The sequence below is a fragment of the Amblyraja radiata genome, chromosome 23, assembly GCF_010909765.2.
Source record: "Amblyraja radiata isolate CabotCenter1 chromosome 23, sAmbRad1.1.pri, whole genome shotgun sequence".
NCBI lineage: Eukaryota > Metazoa > Chordata > Chondrichthyes > Rajiformes > Rajidae > Amblyraja > Amblyraja radiata.
Window position 1 is genome coordinate 3,187,743 of NC_045978.1, and position 22,154 is coordinate 3,209,896.

At 44.6% G+C, this 22,154-nt stretch overlaps 1 protein-coding gene across 1 annotated transcript; it reads left to right on the plus strand.

Moving 5' to 3' along the window:
* Positions 1-824: 824 nt before the first annotated feature.
* Positions 825-17,426, plus strand: oprl1 (opioid related nociceptin receptor 1). The gene is made up of 4 exons (XM_033041348.1): positions 825-1,089; positions 1,223-1,460; positions 15,840-16,195; positions 16,621-17,426. Exons 2-4 carry the CDS (start codon positions 1,234-1,236, stop codon positions 17,139-17,141), a joined length of 1,104 nt encoding a protein of 367 aa, XP_032897239.1. The 5' UTR covers positions 825-1,089; positions 1,223-1,233; the 3' UTR covers positions 17,142-17,426.
* Positions 17,427-22,154: the final 4,728 nt, after the last annotated feature.

Consider the following 22,154-nt stretch of genomic DNA (forward strand, 5'->3'; position numbering starts at 1 on the left):
CTTGGCCTCCACTGCCCTCTGTGGCAGGGAATCCCACAAATTCACAACTCTCTGGGTGAAAAAGTTTTTCTCACCTCAGTCTTAAATGACCTCCCCTTTATTCTAAGACTGTGGCCCCTGGTTCTGGACTCGCCCAACATTGGGAACATTTTTCCTGCATCTAGCTTGACCAGTCCTTTTATAATTTATACATGTTTGTAGATTCATTGGCTTGATGTATGTGTAAATTGTCCCTAGTGTGTGTATGTGTGTGTAGGGCGGGGAGTCGCTGGTCTGCGTGGACCCAGTGGGCTGAGGACCTGTTTCCACTCTATCTCTGAACTAAACAAGACAAAAACGTGCGATTGGCGCACATAAAGGGCGGTGCGCAGACGAATTTCTGGGCTGGCCGTGAAGGGCGGAGCACATGATTCACCAGCGGGTTAATGCACGGAACAGCCTGTGTTGTGGGACTGACACTGGCACTGACACTGACACTGACACTGACACTGACACACACACACACACACACACACACACACACACACACACACTGCGTTGCAAATTGGTGTTTCTTCAATTTGTACTGAATAAAAAAGCTCTTGCAAAGATGTCGAGATTTGCAATTTGTTCCTAACGTGGGTGGAAGGGTTGAGGGAGGATGGGGGTATAATTGCGAGCGGCTTGCGGGCTGTGGACAGAGTGAAGGGGGGGGGGGGGGGGGGGGGGGGGGGAGGGAGAGAGAAAAAGCTGGAATTTATTAATTAAAAGAAAAAAAGGTGAAGTGGGCGGATGCCGGGGTCAGTCAACCTGGAGCTGAGACGCTGCTCGCTGCAGCACCAGGTTGCAAGTCACAACTTCAACTACTCCAGCCATCGGCATTGTTGTTGCAATTGTTGGGAACCTGCCCGTGCGAAGAAACACATGTGCCTGGGAGAGAAGATTTGCAATTCAATGCAATAACGTGTGTAGTCTTCAGTTCCATCACACTGTACAAGGGCGTAACAGCGCATGGGGAGAGAAGAAAAGGAAAACCAACGTGCCTGCCTGCCAGCCGCACTCACTTTGAAATTGCTTTGAGCTTTTAAACTGCACATATCTCGGCCACAGGTAACACAGTGTTTGAAACGTTGCAGTCGCCGTGATCGTTTGTTCGCTGTTTAAAAAAGCAACTTATTTGTAAGCATGGATTTTTAGAAAAGCGACATGACTACATGATATTGGTCTTTCTGATATTTGACAGCAGACAGCACCATGGATTTCGACACGGTCTGCGGCTGGGGCAATCTTCACCACTTGAAATATTTCAACGATTCTTTCGATGAAAATGACACTCTCCTGCTTGATCACTGGTCCGACAATGGCACAGACTTCATGGTGGACTGGTCGGACGCGACTAAAATTGCCACCACTGTGATTTATCTCTTCATTTGCATCGTCGGGCTGGTGGGCAACTGCCTGGTCATGTTTGTTATTGTCAGGTAAGCCATTTGAAATTTTAAAAAAATGCTTATTTTTATCCACCAAAGTGGTTTTTTTTTTGGTTTTTTTTAAATAACCGTTTCAAAAGACTAGCAACTCAGTTGTTACGTACGATATGTGTTTGCACACTGCTCTCGGGCGCCCTCGGAAGGAATATCCAATCTATTAATTGCTAAGGTACACAAAAATGCTGGAGAAACTCAGCGGGTGCAGCAGCATCTATGGAGCGAAGGAAATAGGCAACGTTTCGGGCCGAAACCCTTCTTAGACTTCTTCTATTAATTGCTAATATTCTCAAAGCGAAGTACTGTAAAATAGATCAAATATTTTGCAAACGGCAGCAACTGTTTTTATTTTTCCATTGAATTCCGTTCAAGATGATCATATCGAATGGCGGTGCAGGCTCGAAGGGCCGAATGGCCTACTCCTGCATCTAATTTCTATGTTTCTATGTTTCTAAGATAAACTTTCCTTTGATCGATAAGCCCCGTTCAATTTTCCACCCAGCCGAGATTATTATATCACCTCTAGTGTTTAAGAAGGAACTGCAGATGCTGGAAAATCGAAGGTAGACAAAAAATGCTGGAGAAACTCAGCGGGTGCAGCAGCATCTATGGAGCGAAGGAAATAGGTAACGTTTCGGGCCGAAACCCTTTTGGGTTTCGGCCCGAAACGTTGCCTATTTCCTGAAACGGTTCCTATTCGGCCCGAAAAACGTTGCCTATTTCCTGAAACGGTTCCTATTCGGCCCGAAACGTTACCTATTTCCTTCGCTCCATAGATGCTGCTGCACTCGCTGAGTTTCACCAGCATTTTTGTCCACCTTATTACATCATAGAAACATTAGACATAGAAGCATAGAAAATAGGTGCACCCTCAATCTTCTAAATTCTAGCGAGTACAAGCCGAGTCTATCCAGTCTTTCTTCATATGAAAGTCCTGCCATCCCAGGAATCAGATCTAGATCACCTAGATTAGAGGTTCCAATCCTTTTTTAGCTCATGGGCTCCTTGGGATCTTTTAGTTTTTCTGTGCCCCCCCCCCCCCCCCCCCCCGACATTATTAGCGGGAAAAAAGTACTTCAATATTATAATACCTTCCATAAAAATATCAATTAATTGCACATATATTCTCTTTTATTCTATTCCACAAACATCAAAAATATTTTTGTGGGTTCAATCATTTATAATCATGCATTAAAAATATATTTCAACTACATAGATTTAAATTTATTAGAACTGAAATTTAGGAGGCAACAGGGTGGTAGCTCTGTGGCCCCCTTCATTGGACCTGTGGCCCCCTAAATCTCAACATTTTTCTGTGGCCCCCACCTGAAATTTGCCATGGTTATGGCCCCAGGTTGGGAATCACTGACCTAGATTGTTGCCTCCAATCCGATTCCCATCTACTATTTTTTTGCTCTTTCGGAGTGACCTGTTGCTATGCATCTTTTGTGGGCATTTCGATGGGGGTTTTGTTTTTCCGATTGTATTTTTTTTTTTTTCTCGTGGGTTCTTACAACTGAGAAGAGAAAATGTAGCCTTGATCCAATAGAATGGTGATGAGGTTCATTCTCGGGTGCACTTGCAGGGGAATGGTGACTTTTTCCCATTGTTTTCGGCAGAGGCATGAGATCTGTGATACATTCCGCTCCCCAGTGCAGCATTTAGGCCCCTCACTAAATTTCCTCTATCTCTGTGTATTGAATTACACCAGGAACAAATATCAAATTGGAACATGGCAAATTTTGTGATATGGAAAAGCGAGACACTTCAGTTTGCAACTAGTTACATGTCCATTTCAAGTTCAAGTTCAAGTGAGTTTATTGTCATGTGTCCCTGTATAGGACAATGAAATTCTTGCTTTGCTTAAGCACACAGAAAATAGTAGGCATTTACTACAAAACAGATAAATGTGTCCATATACTATGATATAAATATATACACACATGAATAAATTGCCTCTTTTGTGTTAAGTGAGGTATCCATTACATCTGAATTTAATAGACAATAGACAATAGGTGCAGGAGTAGGCCATTCGGCCCTTCAAGCCAGCACCGCCATTCAAAGTTATCATGGCTGATCATCCCCAATCAGTACCCCAATCCTGCCTTCTCCCCATATCCCCTGACTCCGCTATTTTTAAGAGCCCTATCTAGCTCTCTCTTGAAAGCATCCAGAGAACCGGCCTCCACCGCCCTCTGAGGCAGAGAATTCCACAGACTCACCACTCTCTGTGAGAAAAAGTGTTTCCTCGTCTCCATTCTAAATGGCTTACTCCTTATTCTTAAACTGTGTGGCCCCTGGTTCTGGACTCCCCCAACATCAGGAACAAGTTTCCTGCCTCTAGTGTGTCCAAGCTCTTAACAATCTTATATGTTTCAATGAGATACCCTCTCATCCTTCTAAACTCCAGAGTGTACAAGCCCAGCTGCTCCATTCTCTCAGCATATGACAGTCCCGCCATCCCGGGAATTAACCTGGTAAACCTACGCTGCACTCCCTCAATAGCAAATTGTCTGAATGTTTGAAGAAGGGTCTCGACCCCTAAACCTCACCCATCCTTTCTCTCCAGAGATGCTGCCTGTCCCGCTGAGTTACTCCAGCATTTTGTGTCTACCCTGGATTTAAACCAGCATCTGCAGTTCCTCCCTACACCTATTCATTAAATGTAACCAGTTATCTCGACGTGTTACATAGTATGTAAAAGTTGATGGTTATAGGTGTAATGGACCATCAATATTCGTCAATATCAACATTAAAGGATGGTGAATAACTTTAATGTTTAACTATTTCTTGTCTAATCCCCTCATTAGTATGGCCTAACTGTTACAATATATCCATTTATTTTGATACCATCATTAGGGTGAGATATGCTCCACTTATTGCTGATAGATTCTATTTGATATTTTCTCCTGTACAATTTATTTGTGAAAATCACGGATTAACGTTGACTGTTCGAAATATCACCTGAACATCGCCTCACAATTCTTTGACCGTCAAATATTTAATCTCCCTGTGCATCCACCACACTTTATCTTCTCATCCATTTTGAAGGATGAATCTAATATCGTTTTACGCTCAGGATGATGATCTTATATAAAATCATGAAGGGAATATAGATGAGGGTGAACGCACAGAGACTTGCACCCAGAGAAAGGGAATCGAAAACCAGAGGACATAGACAATAGACAATAGGTGCAGGAGTAGGCCATTTGGCCCTTCAAGCCAGCATCGCCATTCAATGTGAATGGCTGATCATCCCCAATCAGTACCCCGTTCCTGCCTTCTCCCCATATCCCCTGACTCCGCTATTTTTAAGAGCCCTATCTAGCTCTCTCTTGAAAGCATCCAGAGAACCTGAGGCAGAGAATTCCACAGACTCACCACTCTCTGTGAGAAAAAGTATTTCCTCGTCTCCGTTCTAAATGGCTTACTCCTTATTCATAGGTTTAAGCTGAGAAGGGAAAGATTTAATAGGAGCCTGAGGGGCAAATGTTTCACTAAGAGGTGCAGTGGGTATCTGGGATGAGCTGCCAGAGGAGGTAGATGAGGCATTTAAAATACATTTGGACAGGAACATGGGAAGGAAAGGTTTAGAGGGATAGGAGCCAAACGTGGTCAGGTGGGACTCGCATAGATGGGGCATGTTGGTCAGTACGGGCAATGTGGGCTGAATGACCTGTTTCTGCGCTGGTAGACAAAAATGCTGGAGAAACTCAGCGGGTGAGGCAGCATCTATGGTGCGAAGGAATGGGTGACGTTTCTGATCGAGACCCTTCTGCGCTATGTGACTCTGTGACTCAAAGAACATCAAAACATTGTGGGAATAATGAAGAAGCGAAGGGCAAAAAAACCTTCTTTTCACTTCTTTGCCTCTCAGTAAATCAACACTGTTTACTGAAGATAGACCCAAAATGCTGGAGTAACTCAGTGGGACAGGCAGCATCTCTGGAGAGAAGGAATGGATGGGTGACGTTTCGGGTCGGGACCCTTCTTCTGACTGAAGGTCTGATCAGTCTGAAGAAGGGTCTCGACCCGAAACGTCACCCAGTCCTCCTCTCCAGAGATGCTGTCTGTCCCGCTGAGTTACTCCAGCATTTTGTGTCTTTCCTACACTATTTACTGAAGGTTCCTTCTGCAGTCTGTATCCACTCTCCACAAGTGGGGACAGTTTCTTGAAGCAAATCCCCAAGTAAGGTCTGCTTCAGGGGAAAATTTCTCCCCCCCAAAAATACTGATTTTAATGTATTGATGCGTAATTTGAAATTTACCTGTTATTTCCCAGGTGAAACATAGAAACATAGAAACATAGAAATTAGGTGCAGGAGTAGGCCATTCGGCCCTTCGAGCCTGCACCGCCATTCAATATGATCATGACTGATCATCCAACTCAGTATCCCGTGCCTGCCTTCTCTCCATACCCTCTGATCCCCTTAGCCACAAGGGCCACATCTAACTCCCTCTTAAATATAGCCAATGAACTGGCCTCGACTACCCTCTGTGGCAGGGAGTTCCAGAGATTCACCACTTTCTGTGTGAAAAAAGTTATTCTCATCTCGGTTTTAAAGGATTTCCCCCTTATCCTTAAGCTGTGACCCCTTGTCCTGGACTTCGGGAGCAATCTTCCTGCATCTAGCCTGTCCAACCCCTTAAGAATTTTGTAAGTTTCTATAAGATCCCCTCTCAATCTCCTAAATTCTAGAGAGTATAAACCAAGTCTATCCAGTCTTTCTTCATAAGACAGTCCTGACATCCCAGGAATCAGTCTGGTGAACCTTCTCTGCACTCCCTCTATGGCAATAATGTCCTTCCTCAGATTTGGGGACCAAAACTGTACGCAATACTCCAGGTGTGGTCTCACCAAGACCCTGTACAACTGCAGTAGAACCTCCCTGCTCCTATACTCAAATCCTTTTGCTATGAAAGCTAACATACCATTCGCTTTCTTCACTGCCTGCTGCACCTGCATGCCCACTTTCAATGACTGGTGTACCATGACACCCAGGTCTCGCTGCATCTCCCCTTTTCCTAGTCGGCCACCATTTAGATAATAATTGAACGAATGTGTCTGAAAACTCAGAAAATATACAGAATCTATACAGAACAGACCACATTGGAGTCAAAGAGTCATTCCACGCCGACCAACGTGCCCCATCTATACTAGTCCCACCTGCCTGCGTTTGACCCATATCCCTCTAAACCTGTCCAGTTACCTGTCCAAATCCTTTTATAACCGCTGTGATACTACCTTCCTCAACTCCCACCTCTGGCAACTTGTTTCATATTAAAACAATAGTTGCCCCTCAGGTTTACACAATAGACAATAGGTGCAGGAGTAGGCCATTCGACCCTTTGAGCCAGCACCGCCATTCAATGTGATCATGGCTGATCATCCACTATCAGTTCCCCGTTCCTGCCTTCTCCCCATATCCCCTGACTCCGCTATCTTTAAGATCCCTATCTAGCTCTTCGGTCTATTTTCTATTAAATCACCCCCCCCCCCCTTCACCTTAAACCTGTGTCCTCTGGCTTGTCATTCCCCCACTCTGGGTAAAAGACTGTGCATTTACCTTATCGATTCCTCTCATGATCTTCAAGAGAGAGAGAGAGAGAGAAAGTTAGATAAAGCTGTTAGGGCTAACGGAATCAAGGGATATGGGGAGAAAGCAGGAACGGGGTACTGAGTTTGTATAGGGGAAAACATCTGCAGAAATTGTCTGCGCTCCCTTCAGGAGTAAAGTCAGGAGAGAGAATATCCCGTTAGCAATGTTCATCTCCTTAAGAGGCACCAAGGATGATCAGCCATGATCACATTGAATGGCGGTGCTGGCTCGAAGGGCCGAATGGCCTACTCCTGCACCTATTGTCTATTGTCTAAGTCAAAAGGGATTTCTGCCCTTGGCCTCTGCATTATTCTACACCATTCTTTAATGTTCTATAAAAACTCTGCTGCGTGAGGTTTAAAATGTATTTCAGAATTATATTTGTTCACCTGGGAAACAGCAGATGTTTTCCCCTATACAAAATCAGTACCCCGTTCCTGCTAGAATAGCCCTATAGAAGGGTTTTTACATCTGGCACGGGAGTGGTTCAAAACTCCAAGATTCATGTGCCACAGATAGGACAATGGAATTCTTGCTTTGCTTCAACACAACAGAATATATGGACACACTGATCTGTTCTGTATTTATGCCTATATATATATATATATATATATATACAAATAAAGAAGCAGATAAAGTGCAATGGGCTATTAATGTTCAGAGTTTTGTTTGAGTTGTGTTTAATAGCCTGATGGCTGTGGGGAAGTAGCTGTTCCTGAACCTGGATGTTGCTGATTTCAGGCTCCTGTACCTTCTACCTGAAGGCAGCGGGGAGATAAGTGTGTGGCCAGGATGGTGTGGGTCCTTGATGATGCTGGCAGCCTTTGTGAGGCAGCGACTGCGATAGATCCCCTCGATGGAAGGGAGGTCAGAGCCGATGATGGACTGGGCAGTGTTTAGAACTTTCTGCAGTCTTTTCCGCTCCTGGGAAAAGTTGCCGAACCAAGCCACGATGCAACCGGTCAGCATGCCCTCTACTGTGGTCTTGTAGAAGGAACATAGCAGAGAGTCCTCCTTGACAAACCGACTCTCCGTAATCTTCTCAGGAAGTAGAGTCACTGATGTGCAATAACCCTGTTCCCTTGTCATCCAGCAGTGGTAACACTGACAGTGCCAACTAATAATCTTGACCTTTCCTAAACTATTCCCATCCCAAGACTGCTTGCCGGGGATCGCCGGAGAAGAGCTCCGACCGCCGGCCTGTGGCCTGTGACGTCCTGAAGCTGCAATTTCCAATAGGAAAGTGCCAATTCGGGCACTCCAAGCTGCGGAGTGTGTTTGACCGTCCCGACATCAGAGGTTTGAACATCCCAACGAGAGAGCCTGTACATCTGGCCATCGGTAGCGGTGACTACGGAGGGTCTATGGCCCCGAACCACCGGTGAACAAGGGCGGAGGACTGGCTGAACTTTGTTGCCTTCCACCACAGTGAAGAATGCTGTGTTGGATGTTTGTGTTGAATCGTATTGTGTGTTGTGTGTTCTTTTTAAGTGTATCGCTGCTGGCAAATTCATTTCACTGCACCTTCGGGTGCATGTGATGAATAAAATTGACTTTGACTTTGACGATGTGTTCTGTCCGTTTGATGCACTTGATCACTATCCCCAACATACAACATACCCATTACCTGCAAGGCTTTGTCCTCCCACCACTCCTCTCTTCCAGCCTTTTTCCACCCCAGTCCCCCACCCCACCTACAATCAATCTGAAGATGGGTCTCGACCCAAAAAGTCACCAATCCATCTTCCCCAGAGATGCTGCCTGAGCCATTGAGCTGCTCCAGCACTTGTGTACCCTTCTGTATAAACCAGAGTCGCATGGCAACCGGCTTTTGAATCTGATCAATAATATTTTTAAACTGTGTCAGTCGTAACAAGAGCGCATTGATAGATCTGTTGTTCCTGATGCTGCCAGACAGGGAAGATGTGTTTAGATCAAGTCTCTCGGGTTCAGGATGCAAAACAATTATCTGCCCAAATCAATAAGGGTTTAGAACACGATTCAGTGTAACCCCTTTCCATTTGACTCCATCTACACCTCACGCTGCCTCGACAAAATCAAAGACCAGTCTCACCCCGGCCACTCCCTCTTCTCCCCGCTCCCATCAGGCAAGAGGTACAGAAGTGTGAAAACGCACACCTCCAGATTCAGGGACAGTTTCTCCCCAGCTGTTATTGGGCATTTGAACCATCCCACCAACAACTGAAGAGCGGTCCTGAGCTACTATCCAGGGGCCGAGGAACATTTTTGAAAGTGGGGGGTTGAGCGATCACTGATCACCGGCATCGGAGGTACCCGGTGAGGGAGCGGGGGGCACAATGATTATTTGTTGTTGTTGCTCCACCTCCAAAAACTGGGGGAGAATACAGCCCATCCCCCAACTCAAAAGAGGGGGATATATCCCCCATCCCCCCTCTCTCTCTCTCCCTCCCTCCCTCTCTGGGCCAACTGACTCTCTGTGTCTCTCACCCTCTCTCGGGGTCCACGAGCCCACCCTCCCTCCCTTCCGCTCGACGGCTAATCATAACGCTTTGTTCACTGCCCCATATCTTGACTGTGAACCGCACTGTGATTGGCAGTTGTGCGGAGAGTTTTGGGGGGGGGGGGGGGAGTCGCTTTCCACCGCGGCTGGTCGTGGTTTTGCCCAAAGATCTTTGGTTTTGCCGCGCTCGCTCACTGTCCACTTGTTCTGAGATTCTGGGTGTCGGAGGTCCTCAGAAGAAGAGAAAAATACGCCTGCGGGCCGGATAATTTCGGGTTGTGAAGCATGTGTCGCCAAAAAAGTGGAGGGGCGGCAGCCCCCCCCCCCAGCCCCACGGTTCGGCGGCCCATGCTATTTACCTCATTGGAGTCCCTAGGATTATCTTTGATCGGACATTATTGGACTTTATCTTGCACTAAACCTTATTCACATTAGTCCCTTTATCATGTATCTGTACACTGTGAATGGCTCGATTGTAATCATGTGTTGTCTTTCTGCTGACTGGTTAGCACGCAACAAAAGCTTTTCACTGTACCACAGAATATTTCCAGCATTTTCTATTTTCATTGCCTCATTCTGCCCTACAGTCGAGCCATGCCCATTCAGAACTATGCTTTCATCTGAATCTCACAGCCAATTCAACAATGTGAATGTTGCCAAACTCCAGTTGGGAAGCACTATTGGAAAATTGATTGGAAAGCTTGGCTTCTAGATCTGATGCATCTACATTCCAGCTGTCATCCGGAAGAGTCCGCACATCAGCTGGATGAGGCATTGGTCTCGAGTGAAGTTAACTGGAAATTAGGTGGAGGGGGGACAAAGTCTGGCAGGTGATACAGGTGGATACAGGTGAGGGGGCAAGCAGCATCTCTGGAGAGAAAGCCTCCAGGGATGCTGCCTGTCCCGCTGAGTTACTCCAGCATTTTGTGTCTGCCTTCGATTTAAACAAGCATCTGCAGTTCTTTCCTACTGGTGATGAGAGGTTGGTTGGCAGATGGGTGGACAAAGGTGACAAAGGAGACAAGAGTTGAAAGGAGACAAAATGGTTTCAGATAAGGAGCGAAGAGCAGTGAAATGTAAAGCCAGAGAGAGGGTGTGGATGAGGTGGGGAGGTGGAAACAGTGGCAGGACAGTGGGATAAATGGAAGAATGAATGTGCATTGTCACCTTGTTGTGGTGGAGAAGCTTGTGTGGTCCTGAGATCCTGAGAGTGAAGCCGTCTGGAGCTAAGGCCGAGGGGGGAGGTCTCTGACAAAGAGCAATCCAACCAAGACCTCAACGGTGGAACAGGCGGAGGACGATGGCTGACCTTAGTGGAGCGTCACAACGGCTGGGAAGGCGGATGAAGGCTGCAGCAGAAAAGGGTCTCCGGTCGTCTTGGACTCCATGCCACTGGATCCTGACCCAGATCTGTCAAGGACCGTGGGGTGGCTGTCTGTGCACCAGTCTCCCCACGTTAAACAAAGTCACGCACAGCCGCCCTCCAACCCTGGAGACACCCATTGTTGGCCATGACCGAAGGGGGCCTAAGAAAAATGAATGTGCATGAAGATAGGGGAAGGGGTGCACAGGAAAGAGAGGGGAAAGGGGGATGACTTAAAATTGGAGAACTCTATGTACACATTGTTGGATTACAAACAGAATGTGGTAGATGCCAAATGAGGCCATGCAGTAATTATAGTCTCGGCAAAAAATTGCGCCGACTTTGAAACAAAATAGAAAGTGACTCTCTCTATAAATGTCCCTTCTCTAATTCCTGTTAACAACAAATTGACTCTAATTTGCAATTAAAGCTCCACGTTTAATGCTGGCCTAACGAGAACTGTTTTCTATTCCCTGTGGTACATAATTGCAGTCTAGGACGTCTATGGATTTAACCTTGTGTGTGAAAACTTTTAATTCCCTGCAGCACGTAATCTAACACACTCCCCTGTCTCGGAAAAACTTTTTCACCCAGAGACTTGGGAATCTGTGGAATTCTCTGCCACAGAAGGCAGTGGACGCCAATTCACTGGATGTTTTCAAGAGAGAGTTAGATTTAGCTCTTAAGGCTAACGGAATCAAGGGGTATGTGGAGAAAGCAGGAATGGGGTACTGATTTTGGATGATCAGCCATGATCATATTGAATGGCGGTGCTGGCTCGAAGGGCCGAATATCCAATTCCTGCACCTATTTTCTACGTTTCTGTCTTATTTATTGAGATGCTTACAGTACAGAAATGATAAATTTCCATAAAATATTAAAAAATAATTTCCTCATTTCATGTTCTTGGCAAGAAATCTATCTACCTGTATTTGAAAGAAATTTTGGAGGCAATGCACACCTGAATCTCATAAGATCATCTGATGGGAGCAGAATTAGGCCATTCGGCCCATCTAGCCTAGTCCGCCATTCAATCATGGCTAATCTATCCTTCCCTCTTAACCCCATTCTCCCCATAACCCTTGACACCCGTACTAATCAAGTATCTATCTATCTATCTCTGCCTTAAAAATATCCATTGACTTGGACTCCACAACCTTCTGTGGCAATAAATTCCACAGATGCACCACCCTCTGACAAAATAAATTCCTCCTCATCTCTTTCCTAAAGGAATGTCCTTTAATTCTGAGGCTATGATCTGTGGTTCTAGTCTCTCCCACTAGGCGAAACATCCTCTCCACATCCACCCTATACAATTTGTAGTCGTTGATCTCGGATAAAGATTTCCATATTTATAGTTTTTAAAATGTCTCCCTTCTGAAGAGCTATGAATAAATTCACTAATAATTTCCGACTATCCTTATGGATGACATACCAACATACATCAGTATTATTTCAGGAAGGAGTCATTCTGTTGCTTGCTACACACAATGAAACTTTCAATTTATTCCTTACAGACATTTACGATCTTCCTATAAAAATGAGGCTAATATAAAATTCCATGATTAACGACCAACATTCGAACTGTTTCCAACTTTATTGATAAAGAACTCTCAATTGTTATAAATGCGACATCATAAAAGTAAGAGATACTATAAAACTGAATACTTTAAAATCTTAGTTAACTTTTACTGGGCAATATGCCAAGGCAATTCCTGTACTTTTTTTAATCTTACTTTGCTAATACTGATTATCTCAGTTGTATAAAACAACTAACATATAAATAATAATAATAATAATGGATGGGATTTATATAGCGCCTTTCTAATACTCAAGGCGCTTTACATCGCATTATTCATTCACTCCTCAGTCACACTCGGTGGTGGTAAGCTACTTCTGTAGCCACAGCTGCCCTGGGGCAGACTGACGGAAGCGTGGCTGCCAATCTGCGCCTACGGCCCCTCCGACCACCACCAATCACTCACACACATTCACACACAGGCAAAGGTGGGTGAAGTGTCTTGCCCAAGGACACAACGACAGTATGCACTCCAAGCGGGATTCGAACCGGCTACCTTCCGGTTGCCAGCCGAACACTTAGCCCATTGACTTAGCTGCTTTTATGTTGTAGACATTATTTGACATGTTATTGAGGATAAATTATTCTTGAGAATTGCCACTTAAAAAATTGGGTAAAATTTGAAGGACTTTGTTGATGCTTTTATCTTGACGGCCATTTTGATTACATGCCTTATTGAAATCAGGACGTTAATGGCCTGAAGTATTCAACCTTTCAGGAGGAACTTCAAAGGTGGTTCTGGGCGATGAACTGGGGTGGAAGACGAGCCCCGATGGGCCTCTTCAGTCGAGTGCCAGGGACTAGTTTTAATGGAATTCACCTAAGACACTTGGCAACAACCTACGACAGCAACATTGTCGCCACTGTCGCCGAAATTTTTTCGACAAGTTGAAAATTTTGCGGCAGTCGCCTGCAGTTGCCCAAAACATTGCCTAAGTGGGACAGGCCCATAAAGCACAAAGGGAATGGGAACAAGAGATATGGACAGCAGATAGACACAAAGGGTGGTGGGTATATGGAACGAGCTGCCTGAGGAGGTTTGTAGGAAGGAACTTCAGGCAGACACAAAAAGCTGGAGTAACTCAGCGGGACAAGCAGCATCTCTGGAGAAATGTGAAGACTTGAAGTGTCACCCATTCCTTCTCTCCAGAGATGCTGCCTATCCCGCTGAGTTACTCCAGCATTTTCTGTCTAGGCCCGAGGAGGTAGTTGAGACGGGTGCTATAACAAAGAGGTACGTGGATAGGAAAGGATTAGAGGGAAATGGGCTAAATGTGGGCAAGTGGAACTAGTGTAGATGGCGCATCATGCTTTAGACATTTTCACCTTTATGTTCAACACCTTATTACAGTTACGTAGCAAATTTTAAATTGCTTCATTTGACCCTATCTACTCCAGGATCAAATGGAGCAATGAAAGAAATGAAGCTCGGGCAGCTTACAACCCAGCGGTATGAATATTGATTTCAAGTAACTAACTTCAAGTAACCCTTGCATCCCCTCGCTCTCTCTCCCCTCCCCTGGGTCTCTGGCGTTGTGAGGCATCGGCTCTACCCGCTGTGCCACCCATCCTGAGCGTGGCATCCTGAAATCTCCCTGAAATGTTATCCATATTGCCTTCCAAAGTAGACAAAAATGCTGGAGTAACTCAGCGGGTGAGGCAGCATCTATGGAGCGAAGGAATAGGTGACGTTTCGGGTCGAGACCCAGAAGGGTCTCGACCCGAAACGTCACCTATTCCTACGCTCCATAGATGCTTCCGGGTCTCGACCCGAAACGTCACCTGCTCCTTCGCTCCATAGATGCTGCCTCACCCGCTGAGTTTCTCCAGCATTTTTGTCTACCTTCGACTCTTCCAGCATCTGCAGCTCCTTCTTAAACACATTACCTCCCACGTTTTTCCATTCAAACAGGCACATCCACCGAAGAATATGAAGGAAAAAGTTAGAAGAAACCCTCCTCATGGGATAATGGAATGTTTTTATGCATGAGGCCACTATATAAATTATAACAATTTTAAATGAAATTTCTTTCTGAGAAAAGGATAAATGAGAAAATTAGTTTGTCAATTTGAAGAGTCGGCACTGGTGCAGAGGTAACTGAATGGATTTTCTTTTTGTGCTGTAACAACTTTGACTTTAACTTAGAAATATATAATTGAACACAATTATTCTTAAAAGCCGCCAGTTTGATCGCAGGATGGCGTGTTCATTCTTGTTTGTGTCAAGGAGTGATTTAACAGAACAATTAAGGTGTTGTTTACTGCAATACATTGTACTGGATGCAGAAAGCCTCGCAAGGAACCAATATTTCAATAGAGTAAAAATTCATAAGTAACAGCCATTTCACCACAAATACAACACTAGAGAGGTGATTTTCATCCATAATTGAGGTGGAAATGTTATATTGTTTCTGCAATAAGTGTTGTCAGAGCTTTTTAATACTAGTGTCCCTGGTGCCCTGATGGTAAATCAAAAAATCAGCCTTTGGATTGTGTATATCTCAAAGCAATGTTTCAATTATGTCGATGTGTTGTATGCATGATTCAATGGGTCGATGGTTTCTTGAAATTGGGGAATTGCATACAAGGAAAGTCAAGTCAAGAGAGTTTTATTGTCATGTGTCCCAGATGGGACAATGAAATGTTTAAGAAGGAACTGCAGATGCTGGAAAATCGAAGGTAGACAAAAATGCTGGAGAAACTCAGCGGGTGCAGCAGCATCTATGGAGCGAAGGAAATAGGCAACGATTCTTGATTAGTATGGGTGTCGGGGGTTACGGGAAGAAGGCAGGAGAATGGGGTTAGGAGGGAGAGATAGATCAGCCATGATTGAATGACGGAGTAGACATGATGGGCCGAATGGCCTAATTCTACTCCTATTCCTTATGACCTTATGACCAATCATGGCTGATCTATCTTTCCCTCTCAACCCCATTCTCCTACCTTTTCCCCATAACCCCTGACACCCTTACCAATCAAGAATCTGCCTTAAAAATGTCCATTGACTTGGCCTCCGCTGCCGTCTATGGAAATGAATTCCACAGATTGACCCCCCTCCTGCTAAAGAGATACCTTCAAAAAATATTCAATTGTGAATGAATGTACGAATAAGTTTATTGGCCCAGTAGGTTCCATACAAGGAATTTGCCTTGGTGCTCCGCTCATAAATAGCAACACGACACACAGTAACAATTAAGAATGACACATAAAACATTAAACATTAATACTAAAACATTACAGTTTGAACATGTGAATGAAATAAAACACCAGAGCAAAAGCAGGCGGAGGAGATGTGCTGTTTAAGTTTCATATAAAACTCTCCCACTTTCATGAGGTTTGTTTCTTTCAGATACACCAAGATGAAGACGGCAACAAACATATATATCTTCAACCTTGCAGTCGCCGATGCGTTGGAGTTGATCACACTGCCTTTCCAAGCAACCGATGCCCTGCTTGGATTCTGGCCCTTTGGAAACGTGCTCTGCAAACTGGCAATCTCGATCGATTATTACAACATGTTCACCAGCATCCTTACTCTGACGGTGATGAGCGTGGATCGGTACATTGCCGTCTGTCACCCGGTGAAGGCGCTAGACATGAGGACACCTTACAACGCCAAGGTTGTCAACGTGTGTATCTGGGTCCTTGCGTCGGTGATTGGGATACCTGCCATGGTCATGGGGTCGGCTGAGATGGAGAACAAGCGTAAGTGGCAGCAGTATAAATGAATGAATGAATGAATGAAAGAAATAGGTTTATTGGCCAAGTATTCACGTACAAGGAATGAACGTAGCGGGTACGTCGGAGCTCGGGGACGTCTCTTAGCGGAGCGTAACGCTAACGGCAGGTACTCGGGAAGACTCGTTAACGGCAGGTAAGCACGGGAAGACTCGTGAAGATTTTTCAACATGATGAAAAATGTCCACGAGAGCCCCGAGTACCGACGAGTGGCCATTACCGTAAATCTCCGAGTTCGAATCAGGGCAAACTCGGGAGAGCTCTTGGAATGAACTCGTACCGTGGGGGCAGGGGCTATTAGTATTTTGCTCGAGATTCCGGCATCTGCATTTCCTTGTGCCTCCATATTCAACGTGTTTTAACGTGTTTCGTCTCGTTTCCCCCTCTTTCAGAAATCGAATGCCTTTTGGTTCACCCGCAACCCCACGCCTACTGGAAGCCGACCATCGAGATCGCGGTGTTCCTGTTCTCCTTTGTCATCCCGGTGTGTGTCATCACCGTGTGCTACACCTTGATGCTGAGGCGGCTGCGGAGGGTCCGCGTTCTCTCCGGCTCGAAGGAGAAGGACAGGAATTTGCGTCGGATCACCAGGATGGTCATGGTGGTGGTGGCCGTCTTCGTGGTCTGCTGGACCCCGGTCCATGTCCTGGTGCTGGTGCAAGTGGTCTGCAACCGTGAGATCCTGACCATTATGCCCAGCTGGCATTTCTGTGTCGCCCTGGGCTACGCCAACAGCAGCCTCAACCCCGTACTCTACGCCTTCCTGGACGAAAACTTCAAGCGGTGCTTCAAGGAGTTTTGCTTCCCCTCCAATCTCAAATCCGAGTTTAAGACATCGAACGGGATGAGGAGCATCACGAGAGGTATTGCTCTCTCCTGCAAGAATACGGATGGCGTTGAAAATCCTGCATGACTAGAAATGGGGGCGGCCTCGGCTTCTGGCCAGCAGGAGAACAAGATTCACTCAAATGTGGAGACGTCTCAAACTGTAGGCCTTTGAAACACAAATGCCCCCTACTGCAATTTCACAAGGATCAAAAGAACCACAACTCCATCTCCAACGCATCAAGGATCGGTTATTTAAAGAAAAATACTATTGAAAAGCCATCACAAAATCTTGTGCGTCATCTGTAGGAAAGTTAAACTATTGTTTCGTTTAGAGATACAGTGCGGAAACAGGCCCTTTGGCCCACCGAGTCTGCACAGCACACTAACACCGTCCTACAACAGCACACACACACACACACTAGGGACAATTTACAATTATGCCAAGCCAATTAGCCTACAAACCTGTACGTCTTTGGAGCGAGGGAGGAAACTGAAGATCTCGGAGAAAAACCACGCAGGTCACGGGGATAATGTACAAACTCCGTGCAGACGGCGCCCATAGTCGGGATCGAACCCGGGTCTCAGGTGCTGCAAGCGCTGTAAGGCAGAAACTCTACCGCTGCGCCACCGTGACTGCCCCCAGTGGATGCAAGGAGAAACAATTTGGAAAGTTATGAAAACTTTCAGATTTTTACTCAAGTCTAACTCTTCACTGATGGCTTTAAGTTATAAATATTCTAATGAATTGTAAGATATATTAATTATATGATTGGATTCGTCTGGCGTCAGTAAAATATAGTGATCCATTCATCATATGGGAAGATTTAATTGGGAACAATGTCTGTTCAATTATAGGTAAAGTATTTAAAATAAAATGATAGCACCGTTCAGCACAAAGGCTATCAATGTGTGCATTTAGATTCTTGCATCAGTGATTGGATTGCCAGCAATGATCTTGGGATCAGCTGCCATGGAAAAGTGGCAACGAAATGTCACTATATATACACTACAATATATTTTTAGAGATACTGCGTGGAAACAGGCCGCTCGGCCCATCGAATCCGTGCCGTCCAGCGATCATCCCGTACTCCAGCACTACGGACAATTTGCAGAAGCCAATTAACCTGCAAAGCTGCACATCTTTGGGATGTGGGAGGAAACCAGAGTTGTCGAAAATAAAATAATTATTATAGCTGGTGACGATTTAACAGTAAACAAGATGGACTTGCAAACTATTTAATGTTTTTTGAAAGTTTGTGACCCAGGTCAAAAACAAAAAGAACGGGTAGAAGAGAAGGTTAGAACAACTTGGACAATTATTTATATCAAAATATAAACTATTTATTTGATTGTAATAAAAACCTTCCGCAGGGCATGGCTTTCATATTGTGGTGGAAGTTTGCACTTTATTTGTGATTGTTTACAATGGCAAAGATTCATCATTACAGCCACGTCAGTCATTACAAGTGAAAGGGCCTGTCCCACTTTCCTGAGTTATTCACGAGTTATTCTCCCGAGTTTTCTAACTCGCAGAATGTTCGTAACGAGTCCGTAGGAGTCGGTGGATATATCGTAGCGGCTCGTTATGCCAGCCGTATGTATTCGGGGACATTTTTCGTCAGGCTGGAAAAAACATCCCGACTTATCTGATGCCCCGAGTACCTACAGTTGGCATAACCGCTACGATATATCCACGGACTCCTACGGACTTAAAAATAGCAGAGTCAGGGGATATGGGGAGAAGGCAGGAACGGGGTACTGATTGTGGATGATCAGCCATGATCACATTGAATGGCGGTGCTGGCTCGAAGGGCCGAATGGCCTACTCCTGCACCTATTGTCTATTGACTCGTTACGAACATTCTGCGAGTTTGAAAACCCGGGAGAAATCGTGAATATCTCGGGAAAGTGGGACAGGCCCTTAATTATCCATAATCACCTTGACCATCTCTTCCAACTGGTGAACTGGAAGAGATGATTTCTGAAAATCAAGCGTTATTGTGATGTTTAGATGTGCAATGAGTTTACTCAGAGTTTAATCTCTCCTTGAGCGAACTAGTCCATGTCAGATTCACCTCTGTGCTATTTCATAATAAGTACCTCACGTGTATAATCAGTTCATATTAACCTTAAAACAGACAAATGGAAAAATTGCTTGTTTTAACATGAGCTTGTTAAATATTTGCACTCCGATTCTACATCATGTCAAAGCCATGGTGATTCAAACCACCACCTTGTATCTGTTAATAATTTCTGCAATCATATTATTAACAATTTATTATGCTTTACCTTGAAGCTGGTAAAATAAATATAATAATTTTAGTTGGATAACGTGTTATCACGACACAATATTGTGTTCTGTACAGCTGCAATGCATTGATTGCAGTAAATTATATGTAAAAAATATCATTTAATAGTTATATGCATTGGGCTGGTCGTTATAATGCAATTGTGTATTTATCTGCAAATTGAAGAACTATTCTACTAAAGGTGTTCTCCAATTGTAACTAAATCTCCAAATCAAAGCTGAGGTTTGTCATCTGTGATGCCTGAATATTCTAAAATATTTGCTGTTATTGAGATTGTTCATTGAACTAAAACGCAAACGTATTAATGTGAAATCAGTGTTTGTCTCTTGTGAGAATAAAAGCAATTAATGAAAAACATGCTAAATTAACTCATTATTTGTCATCGTTAATGCCCTGGTAGAACTAATTCTGTGAAGATGAGGGGAATCGCTTCAGTGAAAGTGCTCAGATTCACCAGCGTGTAGCCAATAGATGACTTTGCTTTAAGGAAATTAAGTGGGCTGCCACAGTGGCACAGGAGTAGAGTCGCTGCCTTGCAGCATTTGCGGGCGTTGGTGATGGCGGGTTCGATCCTGACTACGGGCGCTTGGCTGTACGGGGTTTGTACGTTCTCCCCGTGACCTGCGTGGGTTTTCTCCGAGAACTTCGGTTTCCTCCCGCACTCAAGTCGTGCAGGTTTGTAGGTTGATTGGCTTGGGGTACAGTATGTGTAAAATTGACGAGGACGGACACGTGGAAGTGAGGACTACGCTGCCGGGGGAAAGACAATGGGGACTCAGTGTGGGGGGACCACCGCGAGGGGGAGGAGGGGGGAGAACAAAGGGCGACTGTTTGGGCGACTATTTGCATACCTTATGTATGCAAGCAAAGAATTTCCCTGTGACTTGTCACATGCAACAATAAAGTATTCACTCATTCATTCATTCATTCAAGATCGCCCCTCACCCTATTTATTCCCCATCCTTCACTAAATTTGCACACTCATCGAATGCAATGGAAAATAAAATCAAGCAAAGTACAAAATGTGTAGGTAATTTAAAGATGTCACCTTTGCAAAAGATGTATCAGGTATCAATGTCCTCCTTCAGTATTGTGTCAAGATCTGCATCTAACAAACAACATCAACAAATTAGAGGGGAGAAAAGTTGTTTCCAGCATTAGATCCTAACGATTGTGAAGCAACACTAATTCCGAGCTGCTATAGGAGGTAGTTCAGGCAGGTACGATAACATCTTTCAAAAGGCACTTGGACAGGTCCATGGATAGGAAAGGTTTAGAGGATATGGGCCAAACGCGGACAGGTGGGATTAGTGTATATGGGGCATCTTGGTCAATAGACAATAGGTGCAGGAGTAGGCCATTTGGCACTTCGAGCCAGCATCGCCATTCAATGTGATCATGGCTGATCATCCCCAAGCCTGGTTGGCATAGGCAAGTTGGGCCGAAGGGCCTGTTTCCATGCTGTACGACAACAACCCCATAACAGCACACCATTGCTTCTGTAATATTAAATTATTTTCTCTGTTTCAAAAAAATTTTCACTGCCTTAAAATCTGACGAGCCATTTTGCCACCGAATACTTTCAAAGTAAATTTGATTGCTGTTTCTTGCAATGAAATAACAAAACAAGTTGTCAATGATCATGTCCCAATTATGATTATCCTTTTTATTAGACTATGTACGACTTTTCAATTATAAAAACTCCTTTGACTTCACTCTTGAATGCACCTGATGCTGGCCCTGGGTATACGTATTTCTGATGTGAATTATTGGACAGATTTATCGTTGATCAACTTATCTTGTATCATCTTAACTGCTGATTAACTCCAGTCAAAAAGAATGGCTAAATTGCCACCTGAAATGATTTGATTTGCATTTATATTTTATTTCGTACATAATACCAATGTGTTAGCAATCCCAATTATTCAAATAGGACAATATTGTCTTGGGACCGAGATGTTAAAAATGTTTTTGCATAATAAATTCATGTTCATAAATGATAGGAATAGAATGAGGCCATTCGGCCCATCAAGTCTACTCCGCCATTCAATCATGGCCGATCTATCTCTCCCTCTTAACTCCGTTCTCCTGCCTTCTCCGCGTAACTCCTGACACTCGTATATCTCAAGATGGGAAGGAGAAGTCTCTACCTGAAACGTCACCCATTGCTTCTCTCCAGAGATGCTGCCTGCCCCGCTGAGTTACTCCAGCGTTTTGTGTCTACCTCCAATCTATTTGAATATAGAATTGAAGATGAAAAATAAGAGTTGACGGCTTTATCGATCTATCTATAATTAAATTGGGATTTATTTGTAATCGTTTGCCCTGTCTGCGTTATGTTGGTTTTGAACAATTCTCAAACAATCTTGTTAATCTCGCCTGACTTGTACAGGATGATTACATTCTGAGTAAACAGCATTCTTAGCTGAAACAATCTCAGCTCACTCTTGCGAACGCTCCTTAGAAAACCATTGTTACTCAAGTAGGAAGTTAGAAAGGGAAATTTAAGCAGCAGGGAAGGCAATTTGGAAGATGCACGCAAACTATAAAATGCAGAGCTAATAAAAATTTATGCCTTTTCATTTTGTGCACAAAATCATGAGGGGAATAGATCAGGTAGATGCACAGAGTCTCTTGCCCTGAGCAGGGGAATCGAGAACCAGAGGACATAGGTTGAAAGTGAGGGAGAAAGATTTAAGGGGCTGTCCCACTGCGGCCACCTAATCCGCGAGTTCTGGCGAGTTTGCCCTCGACTCATACTTGCAGCATGGTCGACACGAGGTCCTAGG

Excerpts from the sequence above, each read along its gene's own strand:
- oprl1 (XM_033041348.1), top strand. The coding sequence starts at position 1,234 with ATGGATTTCGACACGGTCTGCGGCTGGGGCAATCTTCACCACTTGAAA. Across the intron at positions 1,461-15,839 it reads GTCATGTTTGTTATTGTCAG|ATACACCAAGATGAAGACGG; the intron begins GTAAGCCATTTG and ends TGTTTCTTTCAG. Across the intron at positions 16,196-16,620 it reads GGCTGAGATGGAGAACAAGC|AAATCGAATGCCTTTTGGTT; the intron begins GTAAGTGGCAGC and ends CCCCTCTTTCAG.